We start from the raw sequence: 21,284 nt of genomic DNA on the forward strand, positions 1-21,284 counted from the left end.
TATGACCTTCAGAGTGTGCTCCTTCTAGCCATTGACGCACAGGTAGAGTCCCACCCCTTTCTCCATGGTGCGGCGTCATAACTGGGCAGATAATGGTTACCCTCAGAGTTTCTTTTGTCCATAGGTGCACAGGCACCCCCTCCCCTTCCTGATGGTGGCATACATGACAGCAGGGCAGATGAGTATGACCCTGAAAGCTTGCTTCTTCCTTCCATTTGCAGACACTTTAGCTCTCCCCTCTTGATGGTGGTGTATATCATAATGATACACATAAGTAATAATGTGAGAGAATGCTCGTTCTACTCCTAGACAACTAGGCACAGCTGCCCCACCATCCTAAGGGAGGGGTGTATCACAGCAGGATAAGTAGGTATGACCATGAGAATGTGTGCCTTCCACCCATAGATGCACGTGGCTCCCCACTCCTCTTCCTGATGGTGGTGTAGTGCACAAAGTGCTCCTTCTACCCACAAACATGCAGGTGGGCTTCCACCTTCCTGATGGTGGCACGTAACACAGGAGGCCAGATAAATGTGACCATCAAAGTGCACCTCTACCCACAGACGCACAGGTGAGATTCCCCCCTTACAGATGGTGGCATATATCACTGCCGAGCACATACGCCCAACTAATACCACGCTCATTATGCTCTTAAACGAATAGGTGGTCCCCCCCATGGTGGTGTCACTCACACCAGGCCAAATAAGTGTGACTCTCAGAACACGCTGCCCACAGACATACACGTGGGCTCCCCCCTTATTGATGCTCACAATAGTTACGTTGGTATAGGTAATAATGAACCTCAGTACATACTCCTGCTCAGGTTGGGCTTCTGTTCCTTCAACCCTAAATTACCCCTTCCTGATGGCATCACACACTACTGAGGCTGTCAAACAAATGAGCACCGGAGCAAGCTCATTGGGCCACGGACAATAACACACGCAGGTGGCGCCCCACCCTATCTTGATTAACCCCCTGCTGTCGGCATCATATATCTGATAGAGACTTCTAGCTGCAGATTCCACACCTTTGATTCCTTACCTTTGAATTCTCCCCTGACTGGATGGGGAAGATTTTTAGTGAGCAATACCCCTGCATGCCGGTAGCTGTCATCGATAGGCTCTGCGTCTGTTGTCGCCGTCATCAATACCGGAATTGACATTACAGTCCCTTTCTAGGTGCCACCCAGGCATGCTGGTATCAGTTTTTTGTCTTTCAGTGCCAGCCAGTGCTGATCTGAGAGAAGAGATACCCCTCAATCAGTTTTTGCCTGGGCTTTTTCGACTTTTTGGCAACGATTTTTGAGGTTTTGACTCCTGGTGTGTTGAGATATTGTCACGTAAGACTGATTTTGAATCCTGTGGAGCCTGCTATTGGCTGATGTTGATGACGGTCCGCTCCTTGTCTGTCTGTGGTGTTATGCTCCGATTGGCTGGCCATGCATCTGAAGCCTTTGAGGAAGCGGTCCCTAAAGTTGAGGGCGGCCCTGCATGCAACTGCGCAGGTCGAGGTCCTGGTCAAGGAGAAAGTCCAGGGACCGGTCGCAGAACCTGAAGTCATCTTTGTCCCAATCCAAGTCCTCGGGACTATCAAGTAAGTCGAGGCACAAGAATAAGAGTAAGAAGTAAAAAGCGGTCTTTAACTTTTCCTTGTCCGTTGGCAGATGTGAGGAGGGAGCGTTGATGTTCAAGGCCTTGTTCCTCAGAGCCTGGGCCGACTCCGCACCTCCCCGACTTTCCAGGAGCTAGAGTGACACCTGCCCAACTTAAGGAGTTCTGTCAGGCCATGTGCCTCATTTTTAGACAGTCTGGCCCGGCTGACGCTCCTTCAGGCCTCACAGGGTCGAAGGGGGCCCCATTGGGTTCTGTGCCGATGACTTGGCCCTGACACTGATGGGCCCCCAAGGATCCAGTCTTGGATGCAGACCTGCACCAGTTGTACCATCTTGACCTTTTCGGGTGCCAGTGCCAGTGCTCTTGGCACCCACCAGCATCGCCAACTTCATTGCCATCCCTGTCTCTGATGCCAGCAGGAGCTTTACCTCCGAGATCAGAGCCTGAGCCCTATTCCATTGGGCTAGCCCTCGTGGAAGACTGGGAGGGGTTGCTGGATCCTTTAGAATACTAACCCTTTGAGGAAGAAATGGACTGGCATGAGGTTCAGGGTGAAGCCAGTGGACTGGATACCTCTCCAGATACTGGTGTGCTTTCTCCCCCAACTGTGGCTACGGAGGAGGGAGCTTCCTACACAATGGTGATTGAGAGGGCGGCAGAAGTCCTAGACCTTCAGCTACCCTTTGTGGCAGTCAAGACTAATCTCTTGACAGAGATGATGCAACCGGGAGTCTCCACATCCAAACCCCTCCTTCTGTTCAGTGACGCCCTCACAGACCTCCTTTTGGGTATCTGGTCCAAACCCTGCACAGGGGCTCCTGTGAATAGGACGATTGCCCACCGCCATCGCCCCACACCTGGGGACCCATCCTTCCTCATGCAGCACTATACCTCTGAGAGCTTGGTAGTCCAAACTTCAACTTCTGAAGGCACTTTCCCTACCGCTCCTCGGATAGGGAATCCCAGAGGCTGGACTTACTTAGGAGGAAGATATTTTCTTCTGCCAACCTGGCGCTGCAGCCCGTGAACACTGCATGCCTTTTGGAGCATTATTCCCACACTCAGTGGGACACGGTTGCACACGTGCTGCCACAGGTTTCAGAGGAGGCCTGGGCTGTACTCTCTGAGGCTGCTACTGACGGGAAGGGTGCAGCAATGTTCACAATTCGTTGCAGACTTGACACGACCAACTCGCTTGGCAGAGTGGTTTCCATGACAATGGCCCTGAGGCGCTACGCCTTGCTTGGGATGGCTGACTTTTTGGGGGACATCCAAGCTTCCCTTTTGAACATGCCCTTTGATGGCATCTGTCTCTTTGGAGACAAGGCAGATTCGGCGCTAGAGTGCTTTAAAGACTTTTGGGCTACAGCCATCTCCTTGGGCCTCGTGGCAGCCCCCCCCCCTTTGCCCTCAATCTGTCTTTTGCTTCTTTCGTGGCTACGGAAGGGGCTTCCTGCTGCACTAATACCCATCTAGCCACCGTGCCACACATGCTTCCCGGCCTCTGTGTGTAAAATTCTTGACATAGATGGCAATGCCAAGGTGGTTTCCACCCCTTTGCCATGACCCAGCTTCATCTACCTGTGTTCTGCATCAGCCCGTAGAGCCTCCCCTTCATAACTTTGCAGAACTTTAAACGGTTGGCCGTCACCTTTTGGCGCTGTCCTGTACGTTTATATTTTGAAAGGCAGCCGCAAGGCCCTCTAATCTCCGTGTCTAAAGAGCTCTCCCAGCTCTCATCTCTGTCTCTATGTGTTCTAAACTCTTTTTCTTTCCTTGCGAGAATAACCATTGTCTGTCTTTGTGGCATTATAATCCTTCCTCATCAGTGAAATTATAGGCCTTTACTCTTGGAGCATGAGCCCTGTACATGTCTGAGCATTAACTCCTGTCTATTTGAGGGCACGATTCCACTTGTCACTGTAATCTCGTGTTCTCTTCCTCCCTGTAAACCCTTGTGACGTTCCTGTCTGTGTCTAACCTCTTCCTCTGATCACATGTACCCCCGCCTCCATTAAATCATACACTAGACTCTCCCCAGTGAAATTATACACCCCCATGGGATTATATACCTAACCCGCATATTTCAGTTGACTTCAATGGGAGCGATTTAAACAGTAAAAAACCCATTTTCCAAAGCTTCAAAATTTATAACTCCGGTTGTGTGTAACTTAAAAAGTTTGTTTTGATGTCTAAATGTATATAAAAATCTGCTTTATCTTTCTAAATTGGTGTCAGATTTCCTTCGAGTCGTGTCATTTACTTATCGTCCAAGTTCATGCTGGGAAATGCTTTGCACCTGTTCCTCTGAGTAGCCTGACTGCTCTTTGCCACACTACCAGGACTAAGCTAAGGTTTACTGCTGTGAACCCGAGAGGCACTACTGGGTAACGTGCTAGTATTACATGGTAAGACCCCAGTCATACCACATAATACTGCCACCTTGCTACAGTTATTGCGTCTGTTGCTTGACTGTTGAGTTCTGAGCCTTTGAGAAGCCTTTGACTGCTCGCCCTCGGCTCCCTGAGAGCCAAGGGTGCAAGAGTGTAGTTGGCCCAGTTCACAGAGCCATGGTAGGAAGGGCCCCAGGATACGAGAAGCAAGTGCTGCCAACCAACGGGGTGCTGGCCCAAGCAACCCTCTCTGCCCTGTCCCCCCCCCCCAGTGTGGTCTGACACTCCCCCTATTAAACTGGACACTTTCTGTGCCCTGTGGAATCAGACTCTTTTCCATTGGATGTGTTGTTTCATGCTTTACCACGCGCAATGAGTGAGACCCTCTAGCATTATCTTCTGAGTGAACTAGTAACCCTTACACCTTTCAATTCACAGAGTTTCCTCTACAAACCTCAAAGGACAGAGGCTATGATGAAGCACGGACTGCACCAGTTTGAGAATGCCAACTGGAATGCCGCAATCTTGGACTTCAGTGCACTTCTTAAGCAGAACCCCAACGACGCACAAGCAAGGTCTCTGCGCAGCTACGGTGGGGAGGAGGGAGGATGGAGTTGGAAAAGAGCCTAAGATTGCCCATCCGTTCTCCAGGAGTATAGATGTCAGTGGGCTACGTCTAAAAGTGGTCACTCTGAGCCAGCCTGTCAGTTACCTACCTGTGGCACCGGTCACTGTGGACCAGGCATGTCAGTTACTTATCGGTAATAGTGGCTCCCAAGATGGATCCTTCCACTAAGTCGCGAGTCTGCAGTATTTTCTGTTAGTTGTGCCGGTATTCAGATTGTTTTTCCCTTTAATCTCTCTCTTGAGTCCCGTCCACTGGCACCTTTTCAGTTTTTGCTTCCATAAGTCAATCGAGAGAATCTAGACAAAAGATGTTCTTAGTTTTCAGGGTCTCATATTTTTCTTATCTCTCAGTTGATTTTTTTCTTTGATTTGCAATTTGAAATGTTTCTTATGTAGATTTTGATATTCACATAGCACAAACCTAGCTGTAAAGCAGCAGAGAGCAGTACATTAAATGAGGGGTTGGGAGATGATCGTGCACATTAGATGAGGGGCAGGGAGATGATCGTGTATATTAGATGAGGGGTAGGGGGATGATGGTAGATCCTGCACATGAGATGAGGGATTGGGAGATGATCGTGCACATTAGATGAGGGGTAGGGGGATGATGGTAGATCGTGCACATTAGATGAGGGGTTGGGAGATGATCGTGCACATTAGATGAGGGGTTGGGAGATGATCGTGCACATTAGATGAGGGGTTGGGAGATGATCGTGCACATTAGATGAGGGGTAGGGGGATGATGGTAGATCGTGCACATTAGATGAGGGGTTGGAAGATGATCGTGCACATTAGATGAGGGGTTGGGAGATGATTGTGTATACTAGATGAGAGCTTGGGAGATGATTGTGTACATTAGATGAGGGGTTGGGAGATGATGGTAGATCCTGCACATTAGATGAGGGGTTGGGAGATGATCGTGCACATTAGATGAGGGGTAGGGGGATGATGGTAGATCGTGCACATTAGATGAGGGGTTGGGAGATGATCGTGCACATTAGATGAGGGGTTGGGAGATGATCGTGCACATTAGATGAGGGGTTGGGAGATGATCGTGCACATTAGATGAGGGGTAGGGGGATGATGGTAGATCGTGCACATTATATGAGGGGTAGGGGGATGATGGTAGATCGTGCACATTAGATGAGGGGTTGGGAGATGATCGTGCACATTAGATGAGGGTTTGGGAGATGATTGTGTATACTAGATGAGAGCTTGGGAGATGATTGTGTACATTAGATGAGGGGTTGGGAGATGATGGTAGATCCTGCACATTAGATGAGGGGTTGGGAGATGATGGTAGATCCTGCGCATTAGATGAGGGGTTGGGAGATGATCGTGCACATTAGATGACGGGTTGGTTAGATGATCGTGCACATTAGATGAGGGGTTGAGAGATGATGGTAGATTGTGTACATTAGATGAGGGGTAGGGAGATGATCGTGTACATTCGATGAGGGGTTGGGAGATGATCATGTACATTCGATGAGGGTTTGGGAGATGATTGTGTACATTCGATGAGGGGTTGGGAGATGATTGTGTACAGTCGATGAGGGGCTGGGAGATGCTGGTAGATTGTGTACATTAGACAAGAGGGTTAGAGGTGATGGTAGGTCGTGTACATTAGACGAGGGGTCGGGAGATGATCGTGTACATTAGATTGAGGGGTTGGGAGATGATCGTGTATATTAGATGGGAGTTTGGGAGATGATTGTGTACATTAGATGAGGGGTTGGGAGCTGAGTTAGACAATGTACATTAGATAAGGAGTTGGGATATGATGATAGATGGTGTACATTGGATGAGGGGTTGGTAGATGATTGTAGATGGCATACATTACATGAGGGGTTGGTAGATGGTGGTAGATCGTATGCATCAAGTGGGGATTACAGACATACATTTTAAATGAGGTTAAGCACAGGGAGAATAAGTGATCAGTCTAGAATCTCACTGAGCTGGAACTAGACGTGGGGCCCAGGAAAAAAACTGGATCCCCAGGTTCCAAATTAGCAGCTCGAGCAGCTGGGCCACATCTCTTTGTACTTCAGTTGTTACGTTTCCAAATGTGAGGACAATGCCTTTCTTTTTTATGGATGTCTAAATTTGTTCTTTCAATGACTGCTTTATTTAATTTTGATGTGCCGAGTTTAGCTTACCTGATCCTGGTTGGGTTCTTCTGGAGATCTCTTCTCTGATTCTGGAACCTTAGTAATTCGCACTCAACTGACTCCTTCACAAGGGCTTCCCAGCTCTAAACTCCTTGGTACACCATGGCTCAGAAAGCAGCAACCGGTCAATGACCATACAACATCTGGCAGTGGTCTTCCTCAGCTTAGGTAGTCAGTGTTCAGGTCAGCAACCTGGTCAGCTCCCTGTTGCATTGAAGATGGTACAACTTATGTTGCAGACAGGGTGTCATTTTTAAACTTTGATAGATTGTTGCTGTTCTCTAGCCCTCGTGTAACTAATGGTATCTAGTGCATCCATTCTCTTACGACAGAGGCCATCGGGGCACTCGGGTGAAAGTCACAGAAGTGACTTCCTGTGCTAGGCATTCCTAAGAGGACCCCTCGTGTGAGTCAGTAAAGGTGTCAACATAGAACCTCAGCATAGGAGTGATATTCAACCCCGCCTGTGATGCTGGTCTTCTTTCCTTCAACAGGATCTACAGGGGCAGGGCCTGCATGAAGCAATCACGCTATGTGGACGCTGTCGAGGACTTCTCTGCTGCCGTTCACCTGGATCCCATGAACTGGCTGGCCTTCTACTACAGGGGCTGCTTATTGCGCAAGATGCACCCCCGGAGGGCACTGCAAGACTTCAGCATCTCAGGTACTCAGGACGTAATGCCTGCAGCAACACCTTTGTTTATTTTAGGTTCAGCAGAATTTTCAGACTCTGTGATGTGAAAACTGATGTCCGCATCATAGGATATTCATTGATACTCATAAAAGCTAGAATAATTCCCAGCTGGGTGTGCAAACTCCCAAGCACTCCAGTTTGAGATATCTGTCTATAGGATGAAAACCACAGGTGCAAAGTCAATGTGTCCTTTGGAAGCCTATCTAAGGCAGGATGGTTTCTGGCATGTGGACTGCCGTACTCCTGAGAACTCACTTCAGGCCTGCATTGCATCTCGTGAGGTACGCAGAGGTCTAAACCCTGCCCAGGATATAGAACAGAGTGCAGTCGATAGGCTTACATTGAAAGTTGAAAATGAGTCCTGTCTCTTTACGTTTCCAGAAGCTCTCTGACTCATGTCGCATTGTCCTGGCAGTTGCCTCTCAATCCCATTTACTTTTTATGGTGAGAGTATGTTCAATGTTATTTTAACGCTCAACTGGATCCAGATGGTGAGACAGGTGGATAATTTCCGAGCTGAATAAAGAATCCTGGGACGCAAAACTAGGACTACAAGTAACATTTTCTTCTGCACCCTGTGATCGTAGATTCTTCGATTGGCAGTCATAAACGCCAGAATAGAGAAACAACCTTGTAAAAGGTGTCTGTTAGGCTTTAGAAAAATCAAGCAGTAATCCATAGAAACTCTGTGATAGTGAATGCTAACTATTTGAAAAAAAGGTATCTCTGGCTTTCTTAGCCACTTCTATCATCAGCTTGTGTTTGTAAGTCTAGACAATAGTGTCTTCAGAATGTATGAACTGATGTCCATGTGCCAGCTTTACAAATATCTGTTATTGGGACATTTCTGAGCCGTGCTGTGGTAGCTGCCTTACCTCTAGTAGGGTGAGTTTTTTCCAGAAGAGGATTATTTACCAGCTGACAGCATGAAGAAATGTGTGGTTTGTGGTATGTGCATACAACTGCCATCTAGTGTTGGACTCGGACGTGTGCAAGGTGTTTTTCTTCAAAGAAGGCTTTCAAGTCGTGGTATAATCACATGGTTGGTAATGCACATGAGCACTGGCTCTATTGTTAGATTGTTTTTTCTCCATCTTTTGGTTATAATGTGTTCCTTTGAGGTCAGGTCTTTGCAGTGTGGTGTTCTCGCCGGACCCTTTCGGTTTCCTGTATCTTATCGATTGAAGAAACACTGTATCTATAGTGGCTCCTTATGTTCGAGTCGTCTCTCTTTTGTTTCTGCATTCAATCTTTTCAACACCCCTTATGGAGCGTGGCACGTTCAGGCTTCGTTCCATTTCTTGACACCAGAGAATGCACCCGTAATGAAGACGTCCCTCGCCTGTTTGAAGAGCAGGAGATTGAGGCCAAGCAGCAGCCAGAGTCTTCGGGGGCAGCAATCAGCTATCAAAGCGGTAATAGGACTCGGCCTGACTTGTCGATAAGTCTCCACCCACCCACGCCCTTCTACCAAAACAGCTGCAGTGAGTACTGTTGCCCCGCCTCCCATCCCTCAACACCACTCAGAGGCCGAGCATCATCCCCCAGAGGGTCGAGCACACAGCTCACAGGCCAGGAATGAGACCTTGAGTCTGCCACTGCCACTGCGACACAGCTATGGCCTGCACAGCGATACCGAGTTGGAGCCAATGGAAGTGCATGGTTTGGAATCAAGGCACAGCACCACAGCAGACCCTTCAAGCTCAGCAAACTGTTCGGCTTCATAACCTTCCTTGAAGCCGATCTCAGCATCCAAGCTTTAGGAGTCTCACTTGGCTCCAAGAAAGCCGACATCCAGAGCAGCATCCTCTGACTCAGGATCAGGAGCAACCTATCCGACAGTGGCGCCAAGAGCAGCAAATCCATATTCAGTCTGGGATTGGGTGAATCCTGGCTAAGCCTGTTTTTCATGCAAACACCTCCTTCACTTCAAAGATGAAATTACTTTTGAGGAGGCCATTAATCTACCCTTGGGCCCGGCGCCTAAGAAGCCTCGATGCCGCGATAAGAGCACATCCCCTCCACCTCCTGTACCACCTCCCCCTCCACCTCGCCCTTCCTCTCCTCCTCTCCGGCCCTCTTCACCACATCCACGCCTAACCCCCCTGCTACTACCAGTGGGCCCTAAGAGTTCTCTTGCTTTATGATTTGTGGTGCTATAGCCCTAGGTATCCCTTTGACCCCTATGATGCACCTTACAACACTCAGCCCCATGGTGATCCATGGGATGATGATGCTGTTGATCCCCCTGGTGACACAGACCCAGGCGTATATCTGGCTAAGCGTCCCCTCCTGATGATACTTTCATGAAGTGCTGCAAAGAGCAGCTGCTTAAGTTGAGATGCCGGAGTAGGATGACTTCCTCTTGGAGATACTATCTTCCACGCAAAGATCCATGCAGTACCTTCCGATGGCTAAAGGGATGCTCAAACCGACCACTGACGTCTTTAAGGAGCCAGTTACGGCGCATGTCATTGTGCCTAACCTGGACAAGAAATTCACAGCTCCCCCCTCTGACTCTCCTTACATCCGGGGATAGCAGCCACCTGATTCTCGAGGGGAGCGAACTGCGTGGAGGCCTGCAAACTCACAGGGCACGAGGGACCCGGCTGCACCAGAAGAGTAAGAAACTTGATGCAGCGGGGAGAGGATAGCAGCCCAGTCTGCGGCACACTGATGTATCGCTAGCTCGGTAGGGCTGCTCTCTTGCTTGACCTTACCCCCTGGGATGAGATAGAGGATTTGTTGCAACGGCTCCCGAACGAGCACAAGAAGAGAGGTCAGGAGCTGGGAGCAGAAGGGAAAATTATCTCCAGTACCAACCCTAGGCGCACCTTGAACGCAGCACACACCGCAGCTCGAGTCATCAATACCAGTATCCTTCTGCCCAGCCTGGCTACATGTTTCCGGTTTTAAACCAGAGGTTCAGCAGTATCTAATCAAATTGCCCTTCAATGACGAGCATCAGTTCGGTCTGCAAGGTGACCAGATGCTGGAAAAGATTAAAAAGGATGCTGCAACGGCCAAAACCATGGGTGCCTTGCAGACCCTGCGGCTCATAGCACCTTTCACTGCACCCAGTTTTGTGGCAGAGCCAAAGCCACCACTCCTGAAGCATTTACCTCCTTCCCCAGACAGCAACAACAGCAAATATCCTCTCCGGATTACTACCGTGGAGGGTTCAAGGGTATCACTGGTAGGGGGTAAGGCGCAGGCCCGAAGGGGGCCATATCTGCTAAACAGTGACTCAGTTACCCTTTTCTCCACGACCACTTAGCACCGCTGCCTAATCGGCAGAAAACACTTTGGATAGGTGGGTTCTAGATATCGTAACAGAGGGATACTGTCTAGAACTCATCCAAACACCAGCACACATCCCCCCACACACAAACTAACCCTGGAATATAATTGTTGGCTCCAAGAGGCTATGCGTGCACTACTCACCAAAGGGACCATAGAATCCGTGCCCCCTCAACACTCGGGCAAAGGGGTATGCTTCCTATTATTCCTCATTCCAAAAGTGGACAACTCCTTCTGCCTGTACTTGACCTCAGGCCCCTCAATACGTACATCGTGTCCGGACACTTTCACATGTAATGCTGTTAGGATGTCAGCCCTCTCCTACAACACGACGACTTCATGATCGCCCTCGACCTGAAGGACATCTACTTACACATCCCCAACCAACCTTCTCATTGATGGTTCCTCCTGTTTGTGGCAAGTTGTCAGCATTGTCAGTTCAAAGTGCTGCCCTTCGGAGTAACCACTGCTCCCAGGGTGTTCACAAAGTGTCCTGCCGTGGTAGTCCCTCACCTCAGAAAGAGCGGCATCAACATATCCCTTTACCTGGATGATTGGCTGATCAATGCAGCAGCAGGGCCTAGCGCACACCGAGGCTCCCATACATCTTCTCACACCTTAGGCTCTACCATCAATGCCGCCAAGCCCCACCTCCATCTCCTACGGATACAACCCCTTCTCAGATCCATACTCAGTTCTCTTACCGGGAAAGCATTCCTCAGGGGAGCAAGTGTTCGAGCATTGCAGATGCTGCTTCCTGTACTTCTGCCCATCGCCAGGTAGCGGTCAGACAAGTTGTGCGCCTCTTGCATTGCTATAATTCCACATGGCAGGTTACACATGTGCCCGTTGCAGGAAAGCCTCACAGCCATTGGTCACAAGCAGGGGGTCATTAGGAAGGTCTAGTGTTGATCGACAGTGCCACAGATGACCATTACAACGGACGCCTTTCTGACTGGCTGGGGGTGTATTTACAGGAGTTAACTGTCCAAACCGTACAAAGATTGTGGTCGCCTGGCCAATAGGGTCTCCTCATCAACCACCCAGAGTTGCTAGCCATCCAGCTAGTCCTCAAAGCGTTCCTCCCCTCATATGTATCCAACACAAGGTGATAATAGTTAGGACAACATAATTGCCAGGTTTTGCTGACAGTCGTAGGGTGGTAAAGACTCCCTGAAGTTGTCCGCTCTTGCCTAGGACATTTGCCGCTGGATAATACACCCCATGTCCATCTCCTCATTGAGCACGTACCCACGTGCGCGATGATTGCGCAGACCTGCTCAGCAGGATGCCCCAACAAGTCCATGAGTGGACACTCAGTCTCCAAATCCTACTCTTCTACCTCCACCGCTGGGGTTTTCCACTTATAGACCTGTTTGCCACCGCAGGAAAAGCAAAATGCTCAAACTTCACATCCAGACTCCCCCAGTCCCTGGGCAAAGCACTGCAGATGAACTGGCCAGGGATTTGCCTATGCTCTTCTGCCAAGCCAAGTTTCAATTCTCCTCCGTAAACGTCCATTCTCTTCCAGGGGATCCTCATCAAAGTCATAAACATTGAATATTCCCGCCCTTGTGCGGGGACCCCGGAGCATATATAAAATATATACACATTATACATGTGTAACAAACAGTCATGCAGGCTATCATGTTAAAAACAGGCTAAAATGCTTTATTTCTATGAAGTTTTTTTTTTTTTTTTTTTTTTAAATACTACAATAGAGCATAAATAAGTAGCCAAGCTCCTAAAACTAGGCTTGGGGAAGTAAGCAGTAGCAAACTCTAGTGAAAAAATAGAGAAAACTGCATTGAAAAACAATGAAGCATTCTTAGCCAATAGGCTGCATGTAGGTTAACACAGGAGAACCATAAAAACTTTGGCACTGTGCCTTTAAGACCCTGAGCACCTCCAGTATCCCACCATGCCTCAGGGGTGAAGGAAAGGTGACAGTTGGTTCACAGTTAGGTCAGTTCTTTTTTCCGGCTTCTTCTGAGAGGATCCTGGAGCATTGAGCTCTCAGTTTTTCTGAGTTTTCCTCAGAGAAATTATTTAAAAAAGCGTTTTTTCACTTTTCACTCGACAAGTAACATCTTTGTCTGAGCTAGGAAGGTTTTTTCTGACAGAAAAATGCCTTCTCTTTTTGTCAAATGCCCTGCTTGTGGGAAGAAGAAGGCCCAGTCAGATCCCCACTCTCTGTGCATAGTATGCCTGCCTCAGAGTCACTGCCCTGACACTTGTAAGTACTGTAAGAACATGTCTAGGAGGACTCTGAAAGACAGAGAGAAGATCCGACTTCATGGGCTTCAGGAGAGGAAAAGAACATCGTCCTCCTCACTCCCCAGGCATCCAGAACGCCATTCTCAGGAGAGAATGGCCCGGTCGACGTCGACAGGTAGGAAAATACCTGTTTGTTCACCGTCGACGTCGTCGCTACCACCGTCCCACCGGCATAGATCGCCGTCGACGGCGACGCACCCGACGTCGAAGGGAACGGCGTCGAGGGAACATCAGAGCAGGGGCAGGTCTCCGTCGACGGCAGCCCGCCGATCGACGTCGAGCCACCGCCGGCATGCCCGGTCGCCGCCAAAGGCTGTGCGCCCCCCGACGTCAGGACACACGACGTCGAGATCTCCACGACGGCACGAGAAACATCCGCCGTCAACCTCCCATCGCTCCACGTCGAGGCACACGACGGCGAGCAGGTCGAGGTCCAAGGAACGCCGTTCGACGTCAAGGCACTCAACGTCGAGGCAATCAACGTCGAGGCAGGACCAACCGACTGGGCGTCCTTCGACGTCGAAACAGCCATCGACGTCGACGCAGGTTTTACCGGTCCAACAGGGAGCAGAACATCGCCCCTCGCCAGACAAGGCTCAGTCTCCAGTGGTCTCCATACCGAGCGACTCTTCTCGGTCAAGAGCATCTCCTGGGCATGTCTCGCCCATCAACCTATCTCCGAGATGGCTGGAGAGCCTCAACAGACCAGCGGCCTCCCCAGATTCGCAATATTCGCGAATGTATTCACCCACTGCCTCCCCGCCAAGAACGCCATCGCCGACAGCCGGGGCAGAACGGGCTCGTTCAGCTCCTCGACAGCCGACCGCGAGGCCTAGGCGCTCGGCTACAGCGTCCCGCAGCAGCGCTCAAGAAGATCACCCTCTTGGTCTTCATCAGGTTCTTCTGTCGGGCGTTACTCACCTACTCTTACAGATTCACCACCTGCTAGAGTCTCTCCAGTGGATGACATAACCACTTTCAACGAGGTGTTGCTAAGAGGAGCGCAGAAACTCAATATAGAGGTTCCAGAACCGTCTACCTCCTCATCAATCATCTTTGAGACGCTACAACAGAGATCAGCGTCGAAAAAGTTGCTGCCTCTAGTGCCTGGTTTGTGGCAGCCGACCATGGACACTTTTCTGGCCCCAGCCTCGCTTAAGTCTGCCCCGGCTCGGATTCTTAAAAAGTACAAGGCTCCAGAGCAAGACCCTTTATTCCTTAGGAAGGATCCGCCACCAGACTCCGTGATCATAGCTGCCGCCCGAAAGACCCACTCGGTGGCATCTTCATCCACGGTACCCCCGGATAAAGAGAGCAGGCATTTAGACTCTCTGGGAAGAAAGATGTGCGGGACAGCGGCTTCAGCAATGAAGGTCTCTAGTGCGTCTGCGCTCCTGGGCAGGTACGATCGTTCTCTGTGGGATTCCCTCAGTAGATTTACAGAAAAACTGCCCAGAGAAGACAGGCAAGATTTCCAAGAGATTCTACAGGAAGGATGCCTGGTATCTAACCAAGTTATCAGCGCAGCAGCGGATGGGGCGGATTTGGCGGCTCATGGGTACGCACATGGTATCTGTGCGAGGAGATCTTCCTGGCTGAGGCTCACTGGCTTGAAACAGGAGGCACAACAACGTATCCTGAATCTCCCATTTGCCGGGAATTCTCTATTCGTTGCCCATGCAGACGAAGAGATGGCCCGCATGAAGACCGAGGTGGATACCATGAAGGCGGTAGGCCTCGAAAGAAGGAAAGATTTCAGGCGGAGGTACAGACCGTACGATAGACGCCCTTTCCAACAGAGGGTTCAAACCCCTCATTGGTCGCAAAGGTCTCAGCAACGACAGGGACGCCCTCTGTTTCAGCGAAGAAACACAAGGGAGCGAGGGTCAAGTAGACCTCAACAGTCCACTCCAAAAGCACCCACTAAGCAATGAAGTCTCGCTTCCCTCGACACTGTACACCACTCCGGTGGGGGGAAGTATTATTGTTCATCTTCACGAGTGGCACTCTATCACAAGAGACAAATGGGTGCTCAATATTGTCGAACATGGCTATTCTCTCCTTTTCAAGCAGCCTCCACCACACTTGCCACCAACCAAACACAATCCGGCTCATCTCACCTTGCTACGCAAGGAGGCTCTCGCCCTCCTAAGAAAGAATGCCATAGAAAGGGTTCCACCTGCCCACAGAGGAAAGGGGGTCTACTCCCGTTACTTTCTAGTAGCAAAGAAGGATCAAGAGGGCGTTTTCAGGCCAATCCTGGATCTAAGACTGCTGAACAAATACATAAGAAAGCAGAAGTTCAGAATGCTAGCGCTTCACCAAATTTTCCCTCAACTGCATCAGGGAGACTGGATGTGCTCCATCGACCTGCAGGATGCGTATTTCCACATCCCAATAGCTCCAAAGCATCGAAAATTCCTGCGCTTTCGAGTAGCGTTACAGCATTACCAGTTCAGGGTTCTACCCTTTGGCCTGAAGTCTGCTCCAAGAGTTTTCTCGAAATGTATGGCAGTGGTGGTGGCGCATCTACGAAGACAAAGGATATACATATATCCATACCTAGACGACTGGCTACTAAAGGCTTCTTCTCCGGAGCAGGCGAGAAGCCATCGGGACATTGTACTAGGAGTTTGCGAAGCTCTAGGTCTTCAGGTCAATTACCAGAAGTCAACCTTGACTCCAACGCAGAGTCTTCACTACCTAGGAGCTATCATAAACACAGAACTACAAAAAGTGTATCCTTCGGAGGAACGACTGTCCTCAATAAACATGAAGTGCCAGGACCTGTTGAGAGCCAGCGCACCTACGGCACGTCAGGTGACATCACTACTGGGCTCCATGGCATCTTGCATCTTTATTGTCCCAAATGCCAGACTCCACATGAGACCCCTCCAAGAGGCATTGGAGGCCAATTGGAGCCAAAGAACAGGTCGCTGGGAAGACACAATGCGGCTACCGGAGGTAGCACTGCAGTCATTGAGATGGTGGATGCACAGACCTCACCTGTCAGTGGGCGCTCCGTTTCACCAGGTACTTCCATCCGACACTCTGGTAACGGATGCGTCTCTTCAGGGATGGGGGGCTCATCTGGGTCCTTTTCAAGCGCAGGGTCTGTGGTCAGACAAGGAGAAGCAGTACCACATCAATCTGCTAGAACTCAGAGCGGTCCATCTGGCTCTCAAGTCTTTCACACCGCTAATTCAGGGGAAAACTCTATTGATACAGACGGACAATACAACCACGATGTATTACTTGAACAAACAAGGGGGAACGAGATCCCTACCCCTTTCACGAGAGTCCCAAGCGATATGGCATTGGCTCCTGGCCAGAGGAATGTCAATCACAGCAGTTCACCTGCCAGGTCAGCAGAACGTAGAAGCAGACTTTCTAAGCAGACACCTGGAGGACGTTCACAATTGGGTCCTGCACGACGAAGTCGCAGAATACATCTTCGCGCAATGGGGTCGGCCTCAACTGGACCTCTTCGCAGACGATGTAAACAGGAAATGCCCAGACTTCGCATCCAGGTTCTACCGTCCAGGATCTCGAGGGAATGCCCTGTTGATCGACTGGTCAGGGACATTTCTTTACGCTTTTCCTCCGATTCCCCTCATTCCGGCAGTGATCAGCAAACTTTACGGATCCAGGACCAGAATGATTCTTATAGCGCCACAATGGCCTCGACAATTCTGGTACACGGATCTCCTCAACCTGTCGGAAAAACCTCACAGGAGGCTGCCGTGCAGACCGGATCTTCTGAGCAGAATGGAGGGCAGGATTCTGCATCCCAACCTACCCTCTCTGAGCTTAACAGCATGGCTCCTGAATTCCTGCAGTATGGGCACCTAGGACTCTCGCAGGAGTGCATGAACATCTTGAAAGAGTCCAAACGGCCTTCCACGCGGCGTTCCTACGCTTTTAAGTGGAAGAGATTCTACATATGGTGCTGTCAGCAAGGCCATAATCCCATACGGGCGCAGGAGGACGTCATACTGTCCTATTTGCTTCACCTAGCGAAATCCGGTCTGCAGGTATCATCTATTAAGGTACATTTGTCTGCTATTACTGCCTATCGCAAGTCACCTTCTCAGGAATCCTTCTTTACGAAACCTGTAGTCAAGGATTTCTTAGAAGGTTTGAAGAAAGTTTTTCCGCCAATTCGGAGGCCTTCTCCTCCGTGGGAACTGAACATAGTCCTAGCAAAACTTATGGGCCCTCCTTTCGAGCCTATCCATAAGGCCTCCTTACAACACCTTACGTGGAAAACGGCTTTTCTGGTGGCCATTACTTCAGCGAGGAGGGTCAGTGAGATCCAGGCCTTGTCTGCAAAAGAACCGTACACGGTTTTTCATGACAATAGAGTAGTTCTACGAACTCACCCATCTTTCCTTCCGAAGGTGGTGTCAGAATTCCATATTAATCAGACCATAACTTTACCGACGTTCTTTCCCAATCCGGAAACTCCGGCTGAGAAAGCATTGCACTCATTAGACTTGAAAAGAGTGCTGAAATTTTATCTGGACAAGACAAAATCAATTAGACACTCTAACCGCTTGTTTGTGAACTATGGTCATTTAAGGACAGGAGAAGCAGCATCTAAGCGAACAATATCAAGATGGATAGTCTCTTGTATTGTTAATACTTACCAGCTAGCTAATAGACAATTGATAGCGCGGCCTAGAGCGCATTCCACAAGGGGAAAAGCGGCTACTGCTGCTCTCCTTAACAATGTTCCTATATCTGAGATTTGTAAGGCTGCTACATGGAAGTCTGTCCATACTTTTACAAGACATTATTGTTTAGACTCAGATGCAAGAGCGGATGCCCAAGTGGGGCAGGCCTCTCTAAGGAATTTATTTGCGTAAGACATGTCTATTCCTGCACTTCTATCGGACAGTCCGCTGGGTTTAGGGATGGGCTTGCTAATCTATTCAATGTTTATGACTATTGATGAGGATCCCCTGGAAGAGAAGGATAAGTTACTTACCTGTAAATCCTAGTTCTCTTCCAGGGGTATCCTCATCAAAGTCATAAACAACCCACCCTCCTCCCCGGACACACGTCTACTGGAAGTGCAGGACAGACAGTATTTTGATTCAATTATACAAATTGTCACCGTAAAAAGAACTGACCTAACTGTGAACCAACTGTCACCTTTCCTTCACCCCTGAGGCATGGTGGGATACTGGAGGTGCTCAGGGTCTTAAAGGCACAGTGCCAAAGTTTTTATGGTTCTCCTGTGTTAACCTACATGCAGCCTATTGGCTAAGAATGCTTCATTGTTTTTCAATGCAGTTTTCTCTATTTTTTCACTAGAGTTTGCTACTGCTTACTTCCCCAAGCCTAGTTTTAGGAGCTTGGCTACTTATTTATGCTCTATTGTAGTATTTAAAAAAAAAAAAAAAAAAAAACTTCATAGAAATAAAGCATTTTAGCCTGTTTTTAACATGATAGCCTGCATGACTGTTTGTTACACATGTATAATGTGTATATATTTTATATATGCTCCGGGGTCCCCGCACAAGGGCGGGAATATTCAATGTTTATGACTTTGATGAGGATACCCCTGGAAGAGAACTAGGATTTACAGGTAAGTAACTTATCCTTCTCTGCTATCATAGCTTACAGAAAAGATTCTCATAAGGTGTCCTTTTCCAAGGTTCCTGTGAATGAAGTCTTTATGGAAAGCCTAATGAAAGTTTTTATTCTTCCTGCAAGACCTCCTTCACCTCTTTGGGAACTCAGGGCCTGATTCCGAGTGAGGCGGGCGGCGGTAGCCGCCTGCCTCGCGGGAACCGCCAGAAGGCCGCCCGCCAGCCCAGTGGGAAACCCCTCCCCACGAGGAAGCCGGCTCCGAATGGAGCCGGCGGAGTGGGTATGTGCGACGGGTGCAGTTTGCACCCGTCGCGTATTTCAGTGTCTGCATTGCAGACACTGAAATACACAGTGGGGCCCTCTTACGGGGGCCCCTGCAGTGCCCATGCCATTGGCATGGGCACTGCAGGGGCCCCCAGGGGCCCCGCGGCACCCCCTACCCCCATCCTGTTCCTGGCGGGAGACCCGCCAGGAACAGGATGGCGGTAGGGGGTGTCAGAATACCCATGGCGGCAGAGCGCGCTCCGCCGCCGTAGAGGATTCTCCCGAGCAGCGGAAAGTCGGCGGGAGACCGCCGACTTTCCGTTTCTGACCGCGGCTGAACCGCCGCGGTCAGAATGCTCGACGGAGCACCGCCAGCCTGTTGGCGGTGCTCCCGTGGTCGGTGACCCTGGCGGTCACTGACCGCCAGGCTCAGAATGACCCCCTCAGTTTGGTACTGTCAAAACTCATGGCCCCTCCATCTGAGCCTACTTGCAAAGCTTTATTGCAGGATGTGTCATTTAAGTCAGCCTTTTTAGTTGCTATTACTTCTACAAATGGTTTTAGTGTAATTCAGGCCCTTTCAGCAACAGGGCCCTGCACTATTTTTCATTCTAATAGGGTAGTTTTGAGAACTCATTCATCTTTCCTTGTGAATATAGTTTTAACATTTCATATCAACCAAGCAATCACTCTTTAGCTGAACTTCTTTACAATAACTGGATGTCAGGGTTGTGCCACACTTTTATTTAGAGAACATCAAGTAATTCCCTAAATATAAGCAATTGTTTCTCACCTATAATCCTATAAACACACAGGTCCTGCCTCCTGTGGACGACCAGTTGTGCATTGGATTGTTTTGTGTGTTTTTATTTGCTAACAGCTAGTTATAAACCGCTGCCAGGCAACCCCCAGGCTCATTCCACCAGTAGCTTCTACCGCCCGGCTAAACGGATATCTGCGAAGCAGCCATGTGGAGGTCTGCCCACGCTTTCACAAGACACCACTGTCCTGATTGCGATAAGAGAGCTGACTCTGGTGTAGGTCATGCTGCTCTGAGAAATCCTTCCAAATAATGTTCTTTTGTGAGCTTGTTATTATAGTCACTAAAAGAGAGTGTTTTGACTCTTTCTTGCATTGTATGACCATGAGCCGGTAGGGAGAAGACGTTGTAAGATTGCCAGTGTCTTCTAAGGTTTATGGTGAACAGTGAAAAACATGTGATAGTACTAGTCACGGCCCTCCCTCGAAGGCATCTTCATGAATGTTAAAAACAACCTCCCTGGCTATGCTTAGTTTACAGGAGTTTAGTTAGGATTCATCCCAACAAACTCGTCAAAAAACGGACACTGAGACAACTGCCAGTACAACGCACCATGGGATCTGGGAGCCCCGGGACTCTCTAACGTAAGCCCATGAGGCCTTCTTCTTACTCTGTGTTCAGCCATGTCAGGCAGCCAGTTCTACAGTAGGAGCCGCAATGTAGTACTGGGGACGGGCTTGTTTATGTATGAAACAGTCTACTTCCTGCCTGCTTCGGGATCAGACTCACCGGAGTCGTCATCACTCTCTTTGCTCTGACACTGTGATTGCACTATATACAAACATAAAGTGCCAAAGCCATCTGAATATTTCACTGAGGAAGGAGTGCACCAAACACACTAATGCTTTATGCCATAAAACAAAAGCCAGAGTGCTGGGCTTAGTCAGTGGCTTTCCCGCTTGCAGGTGAACACAAGGGTCTGCAGGGCAAGTAATCGCAGTGGAGGCGGTGCTCAAGGCAAGGTTGTTAGTGCATTAGGATGGACCAGGCCAGGTTCATCCCCCTCTCAAAACTGAGCCTCTTGCTCCTTGTTCTCAATCCCCAAATCCTACTCTTGGGGTAAGATCAGAAAAGCCCCAATAATTCATAAAAATAGGAACGAAGATCTCAGGAATTGCTCAAGATTAAAGTCTCTTTAAATTGTATTTGCCAGCTGGGGCATCCCAAGTATTTATAAGCCGGTTCAGTATGAGGTCCATTGCATCTCGTGCGGTCCACTCCTCCAGTCCTCCCAGTGCGGACCTACTGGCTGCCGCTGTCCTTTCAGTTCTCAGACTTGAAGTACCTCAAGGTCGGAGGATGTGCCCAGCACTTCTCCTACTTGTGATTACCTTATACTCTTGTGTATTTTGTCATTTGCTTGTGTAGTCTTCAGCTTATAGATGTCTTTAGACAACGCACAATGACCTAAACCTTCTGGGCATTAAATATTCTGACTCCCTCTTGGAAAGTCACCTGCAGCCCGAGCAGTGCCTTCCTCTTCCTTGGGCAACGTGGGTATGTATACCTGGGCATTAGTAATATGTGACC

The 21,284-nt window shown here is 49.3% G+C and overlaps 1 protein-coding gene across 1 annotated transcript in view; it reads left to right on the forward strand.

Annotated features, from left to right (window-relative positions):
- The window catches only part of TTC6 (tetratricopeptide repeat domain 6), a 475,627-nt gene that overhangs the window by 219,392 nt on the left and 234,951 nt on the right, over positions 1 to 21,284 (forward strand). Inside the window, exons 16-17 of the mRNA XM_069207716.1 lie at positions 4,445 to 4,581; positions 7,296 to 7,465. Coding sequence (XP_069063817.1) covers positions 4,445 to 4,581; positions 7,296 to 7,465 — 307 coding nt within the window. The remainder of the gene's footprint in view (positions 1 to 4,444; positions 4,582 to 7,295; positions 7,466 to 21,284) is intronic.

The sequence above is a fragment of the Pleurodeles waltl genome, chromosome 9, assembly GCF_031143425.1.
Source record: "Pleurodeles waltl isolate 20211129_DDA chromosome 9, aPleWal1.hap1.20221129, whole genome shotgun sequence".
NCBI classification, from domain to species: Eukaryota; Metazoa; Chordata; class Amphibia; order Caudata; family Salamandridae; genus Pleurodeles; species Pleurodeles waltl.